Source organism: Myotis lucifugus, unplaced genomic scaffold (genome assembly GCF_000147115.1).
Source record: "Myotis lucifugus unplaced genomic scaffold, Myoluc2.0 scaffold_300, whole genome shotgun sequence".
Taxonomy (NCBI): Eukaryota; Metazoa; Chordata; class Mammalia; order Chiroptera; family Vespertilionidae; genus Myotis; species Myotis lucifugus.
This window is the reverse complement of record NW_005871348.1, coordinates 634003-654139: the sequence shown is the minus strand read 5'-3', so window position 1 is coordinate 654139 and position 20137 is coordinate 634003. Positions and strand designations below refer to the sequence as shown.

The 20137-nt window shown below is 49.2% G+C and overlaps 1 protein-coding gene across 7 annotated transcripts in view; it reads right to left on the bottom strand.

Moving 5' to 3' along the window:
- The window catches only part of LOC102429735 (solute carrier family 22 member 5), an 85960-nt gene extending 66178 nt beyond the window's left edge, over positions 1 to 19782 (bottom strand). The window contains exons 1-3 of one of the 7 annotated variants that reach the window (XM_014465542.2): positions 19093 to 19747; positions 4659 to 4762; positions 2977 to 3131 (exon numbers count right to left, since the gene is read on the bottom strand). In XM_014465542.2, the coding sequence (XP_014321028.1) occupies positions 2977 to 3131; positions 4659 to 4762; positions 19093 to 19485 (652 nt within the window). In that variant the 5' untranslated portion in view covers positions 19486 to 19747. Of the gene's footprint in view, positions 1 to 2976; positions 3132 to 4658; positions 4763 to 18665; positions 18831 to 19092 lie in introns of those variants that run through there. The other 6 variants (XM_006100149.3, XM_023763785.1, XM_023763787.1 and 3 more) reach the window with 6 other exon arrangements.
- Positions 19783 to 20137: the final 355 nt, after the last annotated feature.

Here is a 20137-nt window from a genome sequence, read left to right as displayed (position 1 = left end):
ATTATATCTCAATTTAAAAACATTTAAAAATATGTGACTGATAAAGGCTGCATAATTGGTATAGTTAAATTTCAATTTTTCCTGAGCTCTCTGGTAGCCAAAATAATAAAGGAAGATGCAATCAGTTGCATACTTATCAAAGGAACTATCAGAGCTTTAAATAGTTCAACATATTGGAACAAGTACTGCATAGGAGGTTGATGTTAGGAGTACTGGGAAAATATTAAAATTAATGGATCATTCCAGACAGGAGGCAGTTACGTGTGTGAAATAAATTTAAGCAGCTAGTTATGAGGGATGCCGCTGGCATTTTACCCACAAGGCTGTGGACCGGTTGAAGGCGTTATTTCTGGGAAACAGTAGTAGGTTGTAACAGCAGCTGGAGTGTGGGGAGGGTCAGTGTCCTTTGTCCTGAGTGGTCATTTCCTCCTAAACCAGCCCCATTCCTCCTCTCCAGGGGTAGCCCCTTTATGTTCCCTTGGGTAGCATTGCTCTTCTCGCAGTGACTCTGGCAGGCTTCTTAAAAAGCAGAGCAAGGAGACCCACTTCTGCACCACGTAGAGAATGGGAGTAATTCAGCTCCTTGAATTAATGTTACTGTGAAGACTCTTAAAACTGGAGATCATCATCGGAGAGTCTTGCCAACTCTTCTTTAGAGCCAGAGGGCAAAGTGAAGGCCTAGACAGAACTGGTGAGCCCAGACTCCAAGCTTTGCTTTATTTTAAAGCAAAGAAACTCACCATGTTAGCCCTGAAACGCCAGAGGGAGCTGCTGTGCTGCGGGTAAGCCAATGCCCTGTACTGACTGGTCCTGTCACCTCACCACACCCCAGGCGCTGAGGAGGGAGCCCGCAGGTTCCAGGGTCAGGTTGGTTTTCAGTGACTCTCTTAAGAAGGTTCAGACCTGAGAACCCAACACAAAGCGTCTCGTACAAGGACACAAAGTCAGCAGCTTCCCACAGAGCACAGCTGAGTAAAATTACAGCCAGGGAGGCTCCCGAGCACCCTACAACAGCCCCGGGCCCAGACCGATGCTGCACCCAGCGTCCTGCCTGCTGATCCTGGCTGGTACATCTAGGCTCTGACTGATCTTCCTTCCCCCTGGCCCTCTCCCGCAGGGAGGGGAGTAAGTTGTAGTGTCAGGGCCAGCTGGGCGGGCTTCCTTGCAGGACACGTAGGGTGGGCTGCCCCGGCCTCGGCTGCCCCGGCCTCATCCGGTCATACTGGGAAGGCTCCGTGGCCCCCGGAAGCACCCGGTGCCACTGGAAAGGCGGATCTCACTGCTGGCCACTCAGCAGAACCTGGCACAAACCCCACCTGGCTCCCAATCCCAATAACAGGGCTTCCCTGGCTTCACCACAATTCGCTGCCTTCTACTTCCGATGGTCCTTTGTGTCCTCCTGCCAGGGTGTGCTGGCCTCTGGCCGAGCTCTCTGTTTTGAGGAAGCCTGTTTAGTCTCTGGCCCAAGCAGAGTCATACATTGGGCTTCTCAGATACTGGGAAGGTCACCACAAGGAAGACAGATTCTGGGGAATTTAGACAATGAGAAGGATAGACTTTGCTGTGCCCCAAAACCCTGTGTCCTTGGGGCCCATCAGACAATTTCGGCCCCAAATTCCTCCAATCTCTGGTTTCCAGCATCATTGTCCTGAAGGTCTGTGTCCCTTATACAAATGACTTTCTTAAAAAACAAACAAACAAAAAAACACTTGCTCCTCTCTTTCCCCCTACAGGGAAGAGGGAGGCCCCCTTCCTGCTGGAGCCGGTGAAGAGGGTGCTATCTACCAGGTCCATGTGGCTTCAACATGCCCTCCCCTCCTCCCCTCTTTAGACACCGAGGCTGGGCCCATGGCAAGGGCTCTTCACAAATGATTAAAGGAGTGGAATTTGAATGATTCCATCTTGGCAACCCGACAAAGGGTGTACACATCCTCAACTAAGAAAACACAGCACCTCCAAACCCAATGAGTCATCCACACTCCAAAGGGATTAGAATCATCTTAGCAGATCGACTTTTGAGATAAGAAGCATTGTGCACCTTTCATTAAAGGTGTACTGCTAATAATTACACTGTGACAATAGGGATAAACTGGGATAGCAGTGAGCCCACAATGATATATTATCACACTAGACATGGCATTTGGTGTCTGTGGTCCCAGAGGTGTCCCCTCCTCTCACCTGTTCAGAGAGCAGGTGGGCTCAGAGAGCCTGTTAGGGACCTTCATGCCTGTGGAGTCCCTGATCAACCTGGGTGGAGCTCACCTCACTTCCTCCCAGGAAAAGCTGGTGAGGGCCCTGGGGACCTTCTCGTGGCCTTCAGCTTGCAGCCTCATATTCCAAAAGCAAGGCAGCTGCTCAGAGACAGGACTACTATCAGCATCCAGGCTGGTCCTGCGCACAGCTGATACCAGTATGCTCTAGGGGGAGAGCCAATCTGCTCAACGGTGGCGGGCTGGCACTGAACTCCGGTCTGATATGTGCCTCTCCCACCCGTGTACTGGCCACACCAACTCTCCTAAGTCCCTCCATGGGCTATGCACAGCTACCAGGAACACTCTGTTGCCCTGTCCCAGGCAGAAGTCTCAAGCTTTCACAGCTCAGATCACAGAAATCCCTCCCCCAATGCCCCCCACTTTATGCCTCTCTCAAGCCCTGTGCTCCTGAAATGTGTCTCAGTTATTATGTAGCTGGTTCCCACCAACCTGAACTCTTAGTCGCCACATTTCAGGACCCGGCACAGAGCTGGCTCCCTGTGAGTGCCTGCCTTGTCCATGTCTGATCAAAGAGCCTGTGGCTACAGGCCCCCCACCCCCACATCCCAAGCTGATCCCATTTTGGAAGCACAGCTCATAGGCTGAGGTGCTTCCTTCTGCGCTGGGTAAGAGCACTCCCTGTGCCCTTTTCCATGCCCCCCTCTTCCCGGGGCCTCTCAGAGGGCTGGCAGGAGAAGCCCCAAGGGTAAGAAGCCATTCCTACCTAGAATGAAGGCGACCACATAGTTGGAGATCTGGCCCATGCCGACAATGACAAATAACACGGTGAACATCTCCCAGTTGGTGGAGAAAATCTGCAGGAAGCTGAAGGCAGTCTGCACAGCCATGGTTGCAAAGAGGATGCTCTTCCTGCCAAACCTGTAGAGGACAGCACAGCACAAAACATGGCCCGGGCAGGTCACGGAGGCACTGCAACTCGGGCGTGGGGAAGCACCGAGTCAGGCACTGCTGTAGACTTCATTTTGGGGGGAGGGGGTTAGGACAGGCTTTTCTCTCTGTCATCCACATACTCTCAGGTGCCTCCTTGGTGAGGTCTCAGGCATCCATCTGCCCAGGAGTTACCTTGTGAGAGTCTAAGCCTCCTGTGGAACCACCACATTTCAAAAGCACAGAGCAACTTATGCAAGGGCCACGTGGAAATCACTTGAGAATGAGCCACAGGTAGAAGCTGCCACCACATTTCTAGAAGGCAGGTACAGCACAGACAGCAGGCACATCTCATATCAGCAGCACAGGACCTCTATGTGTCCAGAACCAAGACTCCCTCTATGGCAGCGGTCTTCAACCTTGGCTGCACTTGGAATCGCCTTCAAAAAATGCTGGAGCCTGTACCCGCCTCCCGAGATTCTTATGTCTGGGATGCAGTTTGGACATTGGGATTTAAACAATTTTTCCGAGTGAGTCTAATGTGCAACCAAAATTGTGAACCACTGCTCTGTGGGAAGTGTAGCTTCCAGGAACGTTCATTAGTGACCCTGTAGTTGGCTTAAATCTTTAATTTCACATTCTGATAGTGACCGATGGGAGAAATGGATCACAGATGTTAGCAGAACAGTCTCCCACCCCATTTTCCAAACTCAGGTCTCAGGCTGTTGAGCTCGGGGTCCCATTCGGCTTTGCAGGAGGCACAGCCCCCTCTCTGGGAGTCTTCCCAACACGGCCACTTAGCATTCCCACCTTCCTGCTCTATCCCCACAGAACATTCGGGGGTCAGTGGGCATTTCCCCTGGATCTGTGATGCCTTCTCCTCAAGACTGTGAGCTGGAGGTCAGCTCTGTGGCCCCCGTGCCCGGTCCACAGCAGAGGTGGTGCACATTAGCAAGCAGTTGCTCACTGTCTGGCCCTGACTCTGGCTGACGGCTGTTTGTGGATAGATCATGTCATCCAAGAGTTAGGGGCAGGGTGGGAGGAGTGGTGATGGCAGTGTACCTTTTTAAAAATAATATAATTTTTTATTGATTTCTGAGAGGAAGGGAGAGGGAGAAGGAGATAGAAACATCAATGATGAGAGAGAATCATTGATTAGCTGCCTCCTGCATGTCCTCCACTGGGGATTGAGCCCACAACCCAGGCATGTGCCCTGACTGGGAATGGAACCATGGCCTCCTGGTTCATAGGTTGACGCTCAACCACTGAGCCGCACCGGCCGGGCAGCAGCACACCTTTTTTGAAGAGTTTGGTAATATGAGAATCCACTTCCCAGTGGGTCCCGGAAAGGGGCTGGGTGTAGGAAGAACAGGAGGCATCATGGCTGCTCCTGTCACGGACTTGTTGGCCTGAGGGGCCTCCTTTCTCTGGGTGGAAACACCTTGCATTCAGTCCAATCCCAAGACAAACAGGGATTGACAAGGGGCCCTATCCCACCTTTCCTCCTGGCCCCCTTACCTGTCTGACAGCTGTCCGGAAAAGAAGGAGCCAAGGAGCACGCCCACGAAGAACAGGGAGGTGGTGAGCGGCGTCTTCCAGTCTTCCTTACACACCAGGTTCCACTGCCGGGGAAACAGCGCGAGGTGTGAGCCCGCTTCCCAGCGGCCCAGCCCCAGCCCAGCCCAGCTCCGGGGGACAGCAGCACAGCAGCCAAGGGCAGGCTGGCCATTGTGCAGAGGGCCCTGGGGTGGGCTCCGGACTCCCTTTTACTGGGGCAAGTCACTGTCCTCCCTGAGAGCCCCCTTCCCTTCTGAAAGGGAGTGTGATGCCCTGGCTCTGCTGGCATCACACAGTGAGGGTGAGCTGAGGCCAAGGCTGGGACTGGTGACCCTCAGCTGCACAGTGGCATGAAGCAGAGGTGGCATGTCTACTTCAGGAGGCATGTCTGCACCACGGAGGGACGGTGTCAGAGCGCGGAGCGAAGGTGTTAGAAACTCCTGGGGTGGGGGGCAGGGGGCATGGTCACTTGGTCCAGGTATAAAGTTTCCTCGGCCTTGTTGAAAGTGCAAGTGGTCCCGGGGGTCTGTGATTACATGCGCTGAGGAGACTCCTCCGGAGAACCCTGTGCTCCCTGGTCCGTTCACACCAGAAGCCTGGATCGGGCCCCACTGGGCCAGAGGGGATGTAGCCTATCTCCCATCTACAGTCCTCCACCCTCCTTCCCACCCAGCCTTCCCAGAAGTGGGGCCCTCCCATTCCCCAGGTCCCCGGGGCTGCTGCAGCCTTAACAAGTCTCTGCTGGTTGATCGATACCATGAGGGTTTCAGCCAGCGTTCCAGTTCCTCCCAGCTCTTGACTTAAGTCAAGCCAGCAAGATCTCAAGGGAGGTTGCACAAATTTCAACATGTGTTCAATGAACTTTCATTTATTTAAAAAATAAGCAGGTGCCAATGAGTATTTGGGGGCTGTGGGTGAGGAGGTTGTTGTGTGTGGCCAGATGATTGGTCTAGAGCAGTGATTTTCAAGGAGCGTGCCACAGCACACCAGAGTGCCACAAGAATCTTTAAAACATGCAATACCTGACTATTTAGTCAGGGGCACGGACCTCCTTTCCTGTAGATTGTCGAATGAAAAAATAGCAACATAACAACAGCCATCTAGTGTGAATGAATCAAAATTACACCGATTTTTTTTGTCAGATTGGCACAAAACATATATTTTTGGGTGTGCTGCAGACTTTCAGTAACCAGTGTGTGTGTGCCACGAGATGGAAAAGGTTGAAAATCTCTGGTCCAGAGCAGAGCCCCTGCTTCCCGTCCCACCACCACCCCAGCTCCACTTGCTGGTGGTGATGCTTCGTGACAGTCTCAAAGCAATTCAGTTCTTAATGCTCACAACTTCCCTAAAATAGCTTTAAAAATGAATTCACATATTTCTGTCACACCTCATTCTGCAGCAGAGAGAGGTGTGTGTAAGAACAATCCCCCCCCAAAAAAGTGTTACACAAAAAGCCAAGGGAATTGGGGCAAAGAGAAAGCAAGGGGAGGAAGGGCTGCAAAATACCCAAGCTGAGGGGAGACTGACCACCTGCTGCCCTGCCCAGGGTCCTGCCTACTTGCTAGGGAGGCCCTGAAACCGGGCTCTGAGCATCCCAGCCGCTCAGCGCTCAGGACCGCAGTACACACGGTGATAGACTCGTTCTGCAGAAGCTCCTGAGTACCGAGACCTGAGAGAAGTCTCTCCTAGACACTTTCTTCCCCAAAGGCATCACTCTGTGATGGTGAGGGTAACGTCCTTGAGAACACCCTTGTCCTAAAGACAACAGCAAGATTCATGAGGCTGCCTTTCCTGGTGCCCATGATGCTGGCCACGGGAGGGACATCCAAGCACAGCTCTGCAGAAGAAACACAATGTGGCCCAGGAACTCAGCTCTCTACCCTCAGTCACAATCCCAGGAGAAGTCCTGAGACCACACCCACAGTAGGGTTGCTTCCCCTCGGGTCCCTGAATGGGCTTCATGGGAAAGGTCACAAACCCTCCAAAGTTACATGGCCAGGTTCATGGGCCTGGGCAAAGGATGGGAAAAGGTAGACAGGATATGCACCTGAATTGATGGCCACCCACTTCCAAAACTCACTGGCCAACGTGTCAAAAAAGAGCTTGGATCTGTTCCAACACACAGCAAGATAAGCAATTGAGATTTCAAAGCCTTATGATGTGGAGGGTGACCCATTTTGCAGAAGAGTAAACTGAGGCGCTGAGACTGGGTTTTGTCTGAAGTCATAGCAAGTAAAAGGGCATGTGAGTGACCAACTCAGGTCTCTACAACCTTGTATGCATCTCCTGCTTTGAACATGAATTCCGAAGGCTGGATAAAATGAACTTCCATCCCATACACTTCGGCAAGGAATGTGACAGCAGGACTAGGGGCAGGAGGCCTCCACCACAGCCTTCAGCCTTGGACTGAGCCAAGATATCCAGCTTGGTAGGAGTATTAATGTGTCTATGATCAATCATCACCATTCCATCTGCAGTGGAGCAGAAAAGCTCTTCTGAAGATACTGTAGTCTCTCTCCTTCGTGATTTTTTTGAACTTTTTCTGTCAGGACTTTGCCTTAGATGAGGGGAGATAAGATTTAGAGACATCAAAGGAAGAAGAAGGCTGTCAGGTGTGGAGGTAGGCATCGCATGAGCACAGGTTGTGGGAAGGACTGGCTACCTAATTTGCAGGCCCCACACAAACTGCAAATGCAGGAACCCCCTTGTTAAAAAATGATTAAGAATTTCAAGACGTCAATATCAGAACATTAAAACCAAGCATGGGCCCTTTGTGACTGCACAGGTTGCATGCCCACGAAGTCAGCTTAATAGTGGGTCGATTTCATCTCTTTGGGGAATGGAGCAGGGGAAGGGGTTCTGAATTGGAGTGCTGGGAAGGGTAAGCAATGACCAGCTCTCCATCATTCTCCTATTGGAGGCCATGCAGCCATGGCTCTAGGTCCCCCTTCCCTCCTTGAAGAAGGGCTCAAGAAGCCCTGTCAATATCATGCTACACAGGAGGTGGCCGTGTGTGCACAGCAGCCACTTGCTCCAGGCCCATGCAGGCTGCTATCTACCTTTATTTTTTATTTTTTAAATATATTTTATTGATTTTAGAGAGGAAGGAAGAGGGAAAGATAGAAATGTCAATGATGAGAATCATTGATTGGCTGCCTCCTGCATGCCCCCTACTGGGGATCGAGCCCGCAACCCAGGCACGTGACTTTGGCTGGAATCGAACCTGAGACCCTTCAGTCCACAGGCTGACGCTCTATCCATTGAGCCAAACCAGGTAGGGCATGCCATCTACCTTTAGAGAGCCTGCTCATACCCAGCAGAGAAAGGCAGCTGGATCTCAGTGCTACCCGGGGGGGCTCCAGGGCCGGATCTTCTCTTGGGGAGTTGCTGTATCCAAGGAGTCTTCTAGAAAAGCTGCAAAGGGCCTGGTAATAGGACACAGGATTGGCAAAGTTCCAGCTGGGGCTCACGGGGCTGCAGTCTAGTAAATCGGCTGTCAGTCTGAAGAGGAGCCCTTTTCTCCATGGGGCTATTCCTGGGGAGTTCAGGTCATGTCTGTCCCAGACCCTTGGGGCTTGAGGGGTGTGTCTTGGGGCCTCACTAGCCAGTGCCCCAAGGAACTCTCCATGCTTAACAGTGACACGACAGGCTCAGTGGGAGACAGTCTTTTCCTTGATGGGACAGACCTGTGCCTTGGTCTCTCACAGATCTACACAACATGCTCAGAGGCGGATGGCCTGGCGAGTAGCTAGCTGGCAATCCTCTGGACTTGTGTTTTGAGGTCAAACACTAACATTTCTGAAACATAACCCACACACCCCCACACACATCCCCCGGAGAGAGAAAGTGGAATGCGGGAACCAACTGGCCCAAGATGTGCAGAGTAGGGGCACTGGATGTGTCCTCCCAGCGTTACTATGTCCGTCTCATCCTCAGGGGCTCAGACCAAGATTTCCCCAACAAAGCAGAGTGAGTTCCATGTAGCTGGACCAGCTAGCCTTCGGTTCTGCTTTAAGAAATAAAAACCCAGGTCACCAGGTAAAAGGGGACAGGAGGTCACTCTTGCCATAGAAGAATGTGCCTCTCATCCCTCCCAGCAGTAATAACGGGAATGACAACTACAGTGTATTGAGTGCTAACTGTGTGCATTGTATTATCTCATGGATCTCAAAGCTGCCGTGTGAAATGGGTACTCTCTTTATCCCCATTTACAAATGAGGAAATGAAGGCACCGAGCACTGAAGTGACCAGCCCATGTTCTAGTGGATTGGTAAAGGAAATTGCTTAATCATTTATCCAACCGTCATTGAACACCTGCTCTTGGCCAGACTCTGTGTGGGGTACAAAACAGACATGGTTTCTGCCTCCACAAAGCTCAAGGTCAAGCATACTTTATAGGACAGATCATGTGCGTGCATTAGCCCAGCTGTCCTGGGCCACTGTGCCCTTGCTCTCTGGCTAGAGCAGAAAAGAGGCCCCCCTTCCTCTATCTCCTCCAGATGGACAGAGTTCTAAAACCTGAACCTATTCATATAATTATTTGAGATAACTAATGCTTGCACAAGGCTAGGCACATGATGGATGCTTAACAAACTGTGGATGAACAAATGCTGAACAATTAGGAGTAATGGAATACGAGTTTGGAAAATGTGTGGTGTCACACTTTGTCCTTTGAAAATCATCCTCAACCTTGAACTCTCCAAGTAGCCAAAGTTTTCGCACTTATCAAAGGCATAAAGGACCATAAAGAACTGCAGAGAAATGAGAACTCGGGAAGGCAGCCTGACGTTGAGCAGCGTGCACAGGCTCTCTTGGGTTCTGTCACATATCGCTATGCGGCTTTGGGCTGCTCATTCACACCCATCAGCCTGCTTTTTCATCGTCAAAGAGGAGCTGTAATACTCCTTCCTAGGGATACTGTGAGCATTTGACGAGAAATGTAAGTAGAGTGTCTGACATATTACAGGCCTTCCTAAATGGCAGTTCCCTTTCTACTAACCTCACACCTTTGTCCTAAGCAAAACCATGACTTAGAACAAACAGCATGAATGAATAAGCAAAGCAGGTTACACTTAAACCTGACTAAGCAAAAGAGATTCTCAGCAACAAGAACTTTGTATTCAATGACCAAAGGCTTTTACCATAAGGCATAAAATCCCTTTATAAATGGACTTCAATCTTAGAGATGAGTATACATGAAAATCTGACATTAATCCACTTAAGAGTGAAAAATATATTTCGGTCACATCCTCTTATAGTTATTTTTCATTCCAGGGAAAATAGGAAGTAGTAATTAGTTAATAATAGAATATACATCCCCCCAATTTCTTCCTTATAACTTAGTTGCTATTTAAAGCTGAAAATTTCTTGACTGTTGGGGAAAAAGAAGCTGGATAGTTAATTATTTTTGTTTATAACAGCTATATTGAGATACAATTTACACGCCATAAAATTCACTCTTTTAATGTGTACAGTTCAGTGGTTCTAGTATATTATTCACAGAGTTGTGCAACCATCAGCACTAATTTTAAAATGTTTTTACCACTCCTGAAAGAAACCCTATGCCCATTAGCAGTCAATTCCCATTCTCTTCCCCCAGGACCTGGCAACCACTAATATACTATCTGTCTCTATGGATTTTCCTATTTTGGATATTTAATGTAAATGGAATAATACAATATGTGGCCCTTAATGACTGATTTTTCCCCCCACTAAGCATGTTTTCAAGATTCACCCATGTTGTAGCATGTGTCAGTGCTTCATCCCTTTTTATGGTTGAATAATACACCATTGTATGGAAATACCATATATTATTTAACCATTCATAGGTTGATAGACATTTGGGTTGTTTCTATTTTTGGCTACTATGAATAATGCTGCTATGAACTTTTGTGTACACAGCAGCATTATTCTGCTTTATCACCACAGTCTCCCTATTCCTACCAACATTTGTTACTGTATGTCTTTTTAATTATAACTATTCCAATGGTGTTAAGAAGTATCTCATTGTGGTTCTGATTTGCATTTCCCTAATGACTAACAATATTGAGCATCTTTTGTGTTGAATCTGTAGATCAACTTGGAGAGTGTTGCCATCTTAACAACATTAAGTCTTCTGCTTCATATTGGCCTATCACAAGAACATGAGACGTCATTCCATTTATTTAGGTCTTGACTTTCTTTCAAACATGCTTTGTAGTTTTCAGAGCATGTTCTGCATTTAAAAAAATGTATTCCTGGAGAACTTCTTTTAATATTTATTGTAAGGAAGTACTGTTAGCAAAAAATTATCTCAGTTTTTGTGTATCTGGGAATATCTTTATTGCATTTTCTTTTAAAAAAATATTTGTACTAATTTCAGAGAGGAAGGAAGAGGGGAAGAGAGATAGAAACATCAATGATGAGAGAGAATCATTGATTGGCTGTCTCCTGCATGATCTCCACTGGGGATTGAGCCCACAACCTAGGCATATACCTTTGACCGGAATCAAACTAGGACCTTTCAGTCCGCAGGCCAATGCTCTAGCCACTAAGCCAAACTGGCCAGGGCTCTTTATTTCATTTTCAAAAGAAGTGTTGCTAGAGATAAGATTCTTGGTTGACATATTCAGCACTGTGAATATGTAATCCCACTGCCTTTTGGCCTCCATTGTTTTTGATAAGTCAAACGTAAATATTATTGGAGTCCCCTTGTATATGAAGTCATATTTTTCTTGCTGCTTTAAAATTTTTCCATTGTGTTTGATGTTCAGCAGTTTACTATGATATGTCTGTGTGTGGAACTTTTTTGTTTTTTCTACTTGGACTTTGCTGAGCTCTGACCTATGTAGATTAATGTTTCTCATAAAATTTGGAAAGTTTCAGCCATTATTTTTTTTGACTAGATTTTTTTCTGTCTCTTCTTTCTTTCTAGTATCCCCGTTATGCATATGTTGGTGTGCTTAATGGTGTTCCACTTTTCTCTATGACTCTGTTCATTTTTTCTTCATTCCTTTTTTTCTCTCTCTTTTTTTTTGGATTGCATATTTACTATTGTTCTACCTTCAAGTTTGCTGATTCTTTCTTCTGCCTGTTCATATGTACAATTAAAGCTCTCTACTGAATTTTAATTTCAGTTACTATATATTTCAACTCCAGAACTTTTAATTTTTATATGTAAATTTAATTTTGTCTTAATTAGTATTCTACATTTGATGAGACATTGTCATCATACCTTCTTTTACTTTTTTTAAGTATGCTGCTTTGAAGTCTTTATTAATATGATATCTGGGCCCTTTTATTCAGTTTCTGTTGCCTGCTTTTTCTGCTATGTGTCGGTCATATTTTCCTGTTTCTTTGCATGTCTTCTAATTTTCTTTTGTTTCAAATTGGACATGTTAGGAAATATATTATGGAAACTTTGAGCATTGAACCCCACCCACACCCTAGGGAGGCTTGTCTTTATTTGCCTGTTGATTTATTTAGTAACTTGGCTGGACTCTAAGTGATGTCTGGTTCCCTTTCAGTGTGAAGCCTCTGATGTTGCTCTTCAGAGGGCACAGTGTCGGGCCCGTGCACAGACAGTCACCCTGGGATGACAATGGCTTTAGCAGGGCTCTTCTGACTGTCTCTTTCCCTGATTTTTCTATTACGCTGTCTGCCTCTGCTGATATCAGACCCAGCTGGTCGTGTTATTGTTTTTAATAATCCCCTAGCACATAAATTATCCCACCGTCTAGTTTGATTAATTCAAATCCCTTTGCAGGAGTAGTTTTTGAGGTTTGTTCGGACTCTAGGAGGGATGTTCTGAGCGGTTTCTTTTTCTGGCTGCCACTGGTACACTAGCTGACCTGTGGGTTAGCTTGTTGCTCTAATGGAGCTGCCATCCTCCTCTTCTTTATCACCACAGTCTACTTTGTTTTCAACATCACTCTTCGTCTTCAACTCCTGCACACTTTCAAATGAAGTTCTTTTCTGTAGGGACAGCTTCAGAGCTCTCTGTTCTAACGGGACTGCCTTTCAGAGGGCGAAAACCTCTGAGCTCCAGCTCCAGAGCTGCGGGCAGAGAAAGCAGCCCTCCGAGTGACACCCCTACTTTATGAGTTGGACTCTGGGTGGGGGTTATAGCCTCTGTCTTTTCGGCTTGCCTCTCTCACCATGGAACCTCCACCCTACAAACAAGCTGGGACAAGAGTCCCAATGGTCTTGGCTTATGTAACCTGTGGTAGAGCTGCCACCATATCAGTAGGAGCTGATTAGAAGAGGGGATCCCCCAATCTCCTGGCTGCATTCACCAGAAATTAAACCTCTGCGACTTGGAGTTCAGGAAGTTGAGGTGGGCTAAACTTTAAAATGTTCTCAGTATCTTTTTCCCCCCTTCATATTAGAGGTAAAGAAAAATCAACCACAGGTGGAGAGGCCTCAGTGAAGAGTTCTGTGGTCATCAGAGGCTCACCCCAAGTGAAAGACCCAGGGAGTTTGAGTGGGATGGTGGGGATGGGATTGGAGCACCCGAGGGAAGGAGAAGGGGTACTCAGGGACCTGGCTCTCCTCTTGCATCCTGGCATGGAATCCATCACAGCTCTACCAGGCTCCACTCTGGGAAAGTGAGCAAATGGCGTGGGGTCTGTACCACTGTGGACCTTCCCTACAGTCCGGCAAACACAGAGCAGGAACCACTAGCCTTGGGCTGTCTATGCCAGTTGCTAGGGCATGTGAGTCAATCCTGCCTTTCCCCAGAGCCTCCATTCTCTCTGCACCATCTCTGCTCCAAATGGTATCCTTGCTTAAAACTACACCAAGGTTTCCGATAACAAGGCAGGCCTGTACTAGCCTTGAATATAAATTGATTTGGCCTATCACAAGGGACAAATTATAGTCCTTGCAGAGGCCCAAGGCATCTGCAGCTCCTCTGATCAGCCCTGCCAAAGCCTTGTTTTTTTGACAACCAACCTCTTGGACTCTGTGTGAGAGTTCTGCTGCCCACCAGGAGGGATGGACAAAGTCTGTTTATCCAGAAAGTTGGCAGGAGGTGTAGGTGAGGCAGTTTCTGGACAAAGGCACGCTCTGAGATCCTGGTGGCCATTGTCTGGAGGAACATAGCTGAGAGGCCACAGGCAAACTGTTTAGGGTGAGACAGTTATAAACAAACAGGGAAGCACATTTGGGCCAGAGCTAGGGAAATGCCCCTGAGTCTCCTTTATTTGTTCTCTGGCAAGACCTTTCTGAAGCACTGACTGGAAATAAAAGTCTTTCCAGCTGGTGTTGGCTAGAGGCAGAGGTCCCCACACCTTACCCGCTTTGGAATGTACCAAAGGGCAGATCTGAGTGTGAACTTGGTTATATTCAGGCTATCCTGAGAACCAAGCTGTCAGTCCCCATACTGGCCAGCAGTATGCCAAGGCAGCCGACAGGCTTGATGGAAAGAAAACAGCCTAAACCTGCCCACTGCTCAAACTCTGCAACTTTGCCAGAGCCCAGCCAGGCCCAGCCAAGCCCCAGGAGAGGCACATGCCTGCGTGTTGCCATATGCGCTCGCTCCCACATAGTGATCAGACAGATGCCAGGCTCAGTCTGTCTAATTGTTCCCTTCTTTGCTGCTCCCAATGCCTCCCTTAAGTGTTATCTTAGCAGAGATGAGGCCACTGTGTTTCAACCTCCTAACTTTGGACTGTGGGGGGGAAACCAGCGTGTCCTGTTCTGTCCATCCATGCCCTGACCCCGGGTCCCAGGAAAGATGCACAAGGCTAGTGCCTCCAAAGGTCCAGGCCCTTTGCTGGAGATTCTTTCATGCTTAAAGGCATGACTACCAGCAGCTCCACCCACGGGTTTCTAGAGGAAGCACCCAGCTGCTAGAAAGGCTAAAAGTTTGTCTGCTGAGGAAGCAACCCTGTCTCAGGCCATTGGTGGCTTGCCACAGAAGGCTGGTCCTGCCCCGGGCAGTGGCTCAGTAGGGTCAGAGTCATCCCATACACCAAAACAGTTGCGGGTTCAATTCCCAGTCAGGGCACATATCTAGGTTAAGGGTTCAATCCCCTGTTGGGTACATATGGGAGGCAACCAATCAATGTTTCTCTCTCACAGTGATGTTTCTCTCTTGCTCCTTTCCTCTCTCTCTAAAAAAAAAAAAAAAAAAAAAAGAAGAAGAAGAAGGCCGGTCCTTACCAAAAGCAGGTTCTCTCAGGGCCTCTGGAGCACAGGGCCTGGAAGTGGTACCTGACTCAGAGGTGACTGCATCGTTTTCCAAGCCCATGGACTGAATGGGGTCAAGACTACCTGATGTTCCATGGGAAAAGAGGACGTGTGTGAGGCAGAGGCCAGCCCATGCTTAGGCCCTGGCCAGAAGCTAGGCTCACCCCTACTGCTCAGCCTGAGGCCCTTCAGATGAATCGAGGCCCCCTGGAGAGCAGGGAATGGGCTGCCCTCCCTGCTCCTTCAGCCTCAGGGCTGGAGGCTTCTGAGCTTCCTCACACACACGGGGCCTTTGGTCTGTGGAGTCCATCACACTAAAGGGCCACAGAGAGAGCCATGCCCAGGGAGGCTGGTCCCCCCACTGCAGTAGGTCTCAGTGAGAAGCATCCATCATCAGCCGGTCTGGGATGTTTGGGGTCCCTTCCTTCCCCAACAGAAGTGTCAGTCTCAACCTGTTGGGACAGATTCCACTCGTTCCTGTTCCTGCTCCTGTTCTGTGGTGGCTGGCACTCCTCCTCCCTGGGCCAAGCACTGGCTTCTCTAGCCCCGACTCCGACTCCGGAGACAGACGAAGGGCCCTGCCCTGACTTTTCCATTCGTTATCCTTAAAGTAAAAAATGATTTGGTTCATACTGGCACAACTGAAGCAACAGAATAAATAAGGATAGTATTACATTATAACTCATGAAACAAAATAAGTATGTGTGAGTCTGTACGGATATAAAGTAATAATTGTATAAATAAATAAATGGGAGTGAAGAAGCAGCTCTTCTTTGCAGAATTCCAATTGATAAATTGGAAAGAATGTAGACGATGCAAAAATCACCACTAGGCAAATGCCACAGAAATAGTTGTTTTAGTTGGAGAAACAGGATATTTGTATAGCCTCAAAGTATCTCCCCCCAAGATATTCATTAATGATAAAGGGGGAAAAATAGTGGCCTTACAATGGAGAAACGAAGCAGACACCAACTTAAACAAGGGATCAAGGTTAACATCACCAGTAATAAGCTATATCGATACTAGGTACCTGCTGGTATGATGCCCCGAGGACACATCACTTCTGTGGTATTCTTGTCAAAAACTCACAAACTCGATTTCATCGTGAGACAAATCACACAAATCCCAAAGCAAGGAGACTCATAACAAGCGTCAAGATCAAGATAAGGAAAGACTGAGCAACTATCACAGATGGGAGGAGGCCAAGGAGACACGACAACCAAATACAATGTAAAATCCTGGATTGGATCCTAACACAGAAAAAGGACACGAGTGGAAAAACTGGTGAAATTAGAACAAGGTCTGAAATTCAGTGAATAATATTGTAACCAATGTTAACTTCCTGGTTTTAATAAATAAATTACGGTTATGTAACTTGTGACCATTAGGGAAACCTGGGTGAAGGGTGTATGGGAATTCTCTGTGCTATTTTCACAACTTTTCTCTAAATCAAAAATTACTTCAAAATAAAGTTTAATAAAAAGTGATTCTTAGTTACTGCACAGGACGAATAAATTGGACTTCACAAACAGCCCCTGAGGAAGAAAACTACCGCATATACATATACACACAAAGACAGATGCACGTACATACCACATTTCATTTACCCATTCATCCGCTGATGGACACTTGAGTTACTGCCATTTTTGGCTATTGTGAATAATTCTGCTATGAACATGGGTGTACCGATATCTCTTTTAAGACTGTGCTTTCAATTATTTTGTATTATACCAAGAAGTGGTATTGTTGGATCATATGGTAATTCTATTTTTAATTTTTTGAAGAACTGCTATACTGTTTTTCATAGTGCCTGCACCACTTTACATTCCCGCTAAAGTGCACAAGGGCTCCAATTTCTCCACATCCTTGCCAACACTTACTTTCCTGTGTGTGTGTGTGTGTGTGTGTGTGTGTGTGTGTGTGATTTAAATAACGGTCATCCTAGTGGGTGTGAGATGATATCTCATTGTGGTTTTGATTTGCATCTGTATTTCCCTAACAATTAGTGAGGTTGAGCACCTTTTCATACACCTGTATCCCTTTTGTAGATAAGGAAAAAGAGGCTTTGAGCAGTGAATGTAACGTGCTGAAGTTAGCCAGGTGGTTAGCGGTGGGGTCAGAACCGACGCTGCAGTCAGACTCCAGACTCCTCCTGTGCCACCAATTCTCTGGGGAGAGCCACCACCGCCCCCAGCCGCCACCCTGGGGCTTCTCCCACCTTCCTCCCAACCACCAGTGCCCATTTGCCTTTTACCTGACTCCCACCACCCAAAAAGGAAGCAAGGAGGGGAAAAACCAAATCCTGGTGTGTGTGTGTGTGTGTGTGTGTGTGTGTGTGTGTGTGAGATGAAGAGCATCCCACAGGCCCCCTCTCTGTAAGCAGGGCACAACAGGGTAGCTATGTACTTGGAGGCCAGCAGCTACCCACCCCTGACACCTGAGGGGAACAAAACCAGCAAGGAAGGGAAAAGAGACTGATCAACACAGCTGCCAGGGAGGAGACAGCAGCCAGCTGGGCCAGCTGCAGCTTAGTTGCTGACGACGCTTCCAGGAACTGAGGTGGGATGAACTGGCCTCCAGTCTTAGGTGCCCCTGGGCCAGGCTGTAGGCAGGGCATGGGCAAGCACTAGGAGGCCCGGTTAGGGGATCCAAGAAGTATGGCCACCTTAGGGTCTAAGGTAGGCATGGCACCAATGCCAGTGGGAATCTGAGGTGGCCCATAGGCTGAGCCCACTTTCCGTGGGTCCTGTAGATGTTGCAGCCACCACTCCTGGCTGGCCACCAGTCTCTGCCAAAGCAACTCCCACAGCTTCCTCACGAATCTTCTTGCTTTTTATAGCAGCTAGAGTGAGCTCTTTCTGAAAACACAAATCTGGCCATGTTACCCCTTGCTTAGAACCCTCACTGTTCTTGGAATAAAGTCGATTCCTCTGCGTTCCTACCAGGCCCACCAGGAACTAGCCTCACCTGCTGGGCGTTTCTAGCCTCACCTGCCATCCTCTGAGCTCCAGGCACCCTGATCTATAGCATTCCATCCCAGGATCTGCCACGTTCTTTGCCTGGATAAGTCCTGCTCATATTTCCAGACTTTGCTCAAATTTTATCCCCCCTCCTTGGAGAATTTCCTCACTCTGTTATCTCCACAGAGAGGGTAATATATCTGCCCCAGGTCACAGAGCAAGCCAGTCAGGATTTGAATTCAGGCTCCAGAACTCCATTGATGTTAGCCCTCTCTGTGACATGGCCAGTATGCCCCAGGGGCATCTGACCTCTGAGATGTCTGCAGCCTAGTGCCCAGCTCAAAGCCAGCCGTGGTGTCTGATGGTTGTCCTATTGCCCATTGTGCTGAAGGAAGGGGAGAGCAGAGGCCACCCTCAAGTTTTTCTTGGGAGGAACACAGAGCAGAGGAGGGTCCAGAAGCTGGGGAGTCCGACCTGCCCAACCAATAGCAGGAAACGAGTCTGTGAGGATACCCTTCTCAGAAGGACGCGTGCCCTGACCCAGCATCTCCTGGCCCTTACCCAGGGCAAAGCAGGAAATGCAGGGGGCGAAGCTGTGTGTATCCTGACTTCCGAAACTCGGAAAACCTGCCACCAAATCACTTAGGATGCTAAGGGGCTAATGGCATAAGCTGGAGCCCCCATCCACCACCGGGCCCTATGCTCAGAGGGGTCTCGGTGTGTCTGTCTCTTCTTAAGGGCCTTGGGGCCATGGTCATTGCCTCCTCTGATCCCTGCACCCAGCAGGCATCAGGAGGACCTCTGCTCCTTTCCGCAGAAACTGGAGCCCAAGCCTCACCTTCGGCACGTGAGAGCAGTAGGCCCCGGATGCTTCCAGAAGTCCGTGGCCACCAGCAGGCAGACCTGCCCATTTGTGTCTGCACTTGAGCTCAGCAGCGTCCCCTACACACCCCTCCTGCCTGTACAGAACTTGACTCAGCCTGTACATCTGGGGGCCTGGGGCTGAGCCTCTCTAGGGCAGCATCTAGGGCTCTTGAGAAACAACTTCAACTGTTGTGCAACTCTAAAAGGAGAAGACAGTTGGCCATAACACTCCCTGCTCCATCCCCTCCATACGGGACCGAAAGATCAAGAATGAGCTTAACGTGAGTTCGGTGCTCTTCGGCCGCACTCCTATGTTGGAAGCATAACCCAGTGGTGGGACAGCCAGCGTGGGGGAGCCTCGAAGGGGGCTGCCACGGATAGAGGGTTGCTCACACACCCACCTCGGTCACGATGGTGGACAGGTAGACGTCCTGGCTGAACTCCCAGCCATCCAGGCAGTCCTCCTGCTCCAGCTGCTCCAGGTCCACGTCGCGCCCCGGCTCCAGCCCGAGCGCCGAGAAGTTGGCGATCGCGGCGAGCCGGTAGCGCCGGCAGTTGTGGGGCACCTGGCGGCCGTCCTGCAGCCGGAGCGGGGCACTGTGGTTGCGCCAGGCGCTGCTCAGGTTCGCCGAGTCGGGCACCCGGCAGCGGTGCTCGGGGGTCCCCGCCAGGAACACGATAGACATGCCGTTGAAGCCGTTGGGGATGATGCTGGCGCTGAGCAGGAAGAAGATGAGGCGCTGGAAGAGCCCCCACTCGCCCAGGAAGGAGGTCACCTCGTCGTAGTCCCGCATGCTCCCCGCCGCGGCTCGGCCGCTCGCAGCGCGCGGTGACGACAGGAGCGCTCTCCGGAGGACGCCGCGCGGCCGAGGGCGTTCCCCGGGGGTGTCGGCACGTTCTGGGGGCGGCCGGCTGCGGAAAGGGGGACGCGCGACCCGGGCCGGTTCCCGGGAAACCTGCTGCGGGATTTGGACGCCAAGCTGGAAGCCACCGTAGAAACTCGGGACCACACCCCCATCCCGCCTGGGGCTGGGGCTGGGGAGGGCCGGGCGGCCGGACCCGCTGGGGTGGGCTTCCGGGCCGGTTCGGCCTCGAGTAAAAGATCTGAACGACGACCTCGCTGAAGACGGAGTAACCTACTCTTTAGTGAGCGGGGGCCTTAGAGATACCATAGTACTAGGAGGAATGCGAGGAGGCAGATAAAGTCTCTTTTTAGCATCGCTTATATACTCGGGAAGGGTATGGAGATCCCATTTGTGAAGTTGTACTGGATATCTCAGAAAAAACAGGGCTACCGTCCTTATTCTTTTCAAGAAAATTGCCTTTGATTACATTTATCCCTTTTTTATAAAGAAAATCATTTTAGATATTATTTGGGAATTGCCAATTTTATAAGCTTGGGAATTTGCTGAACCTTGCGGTTTTTTAATCTCCTGAAAATTATGG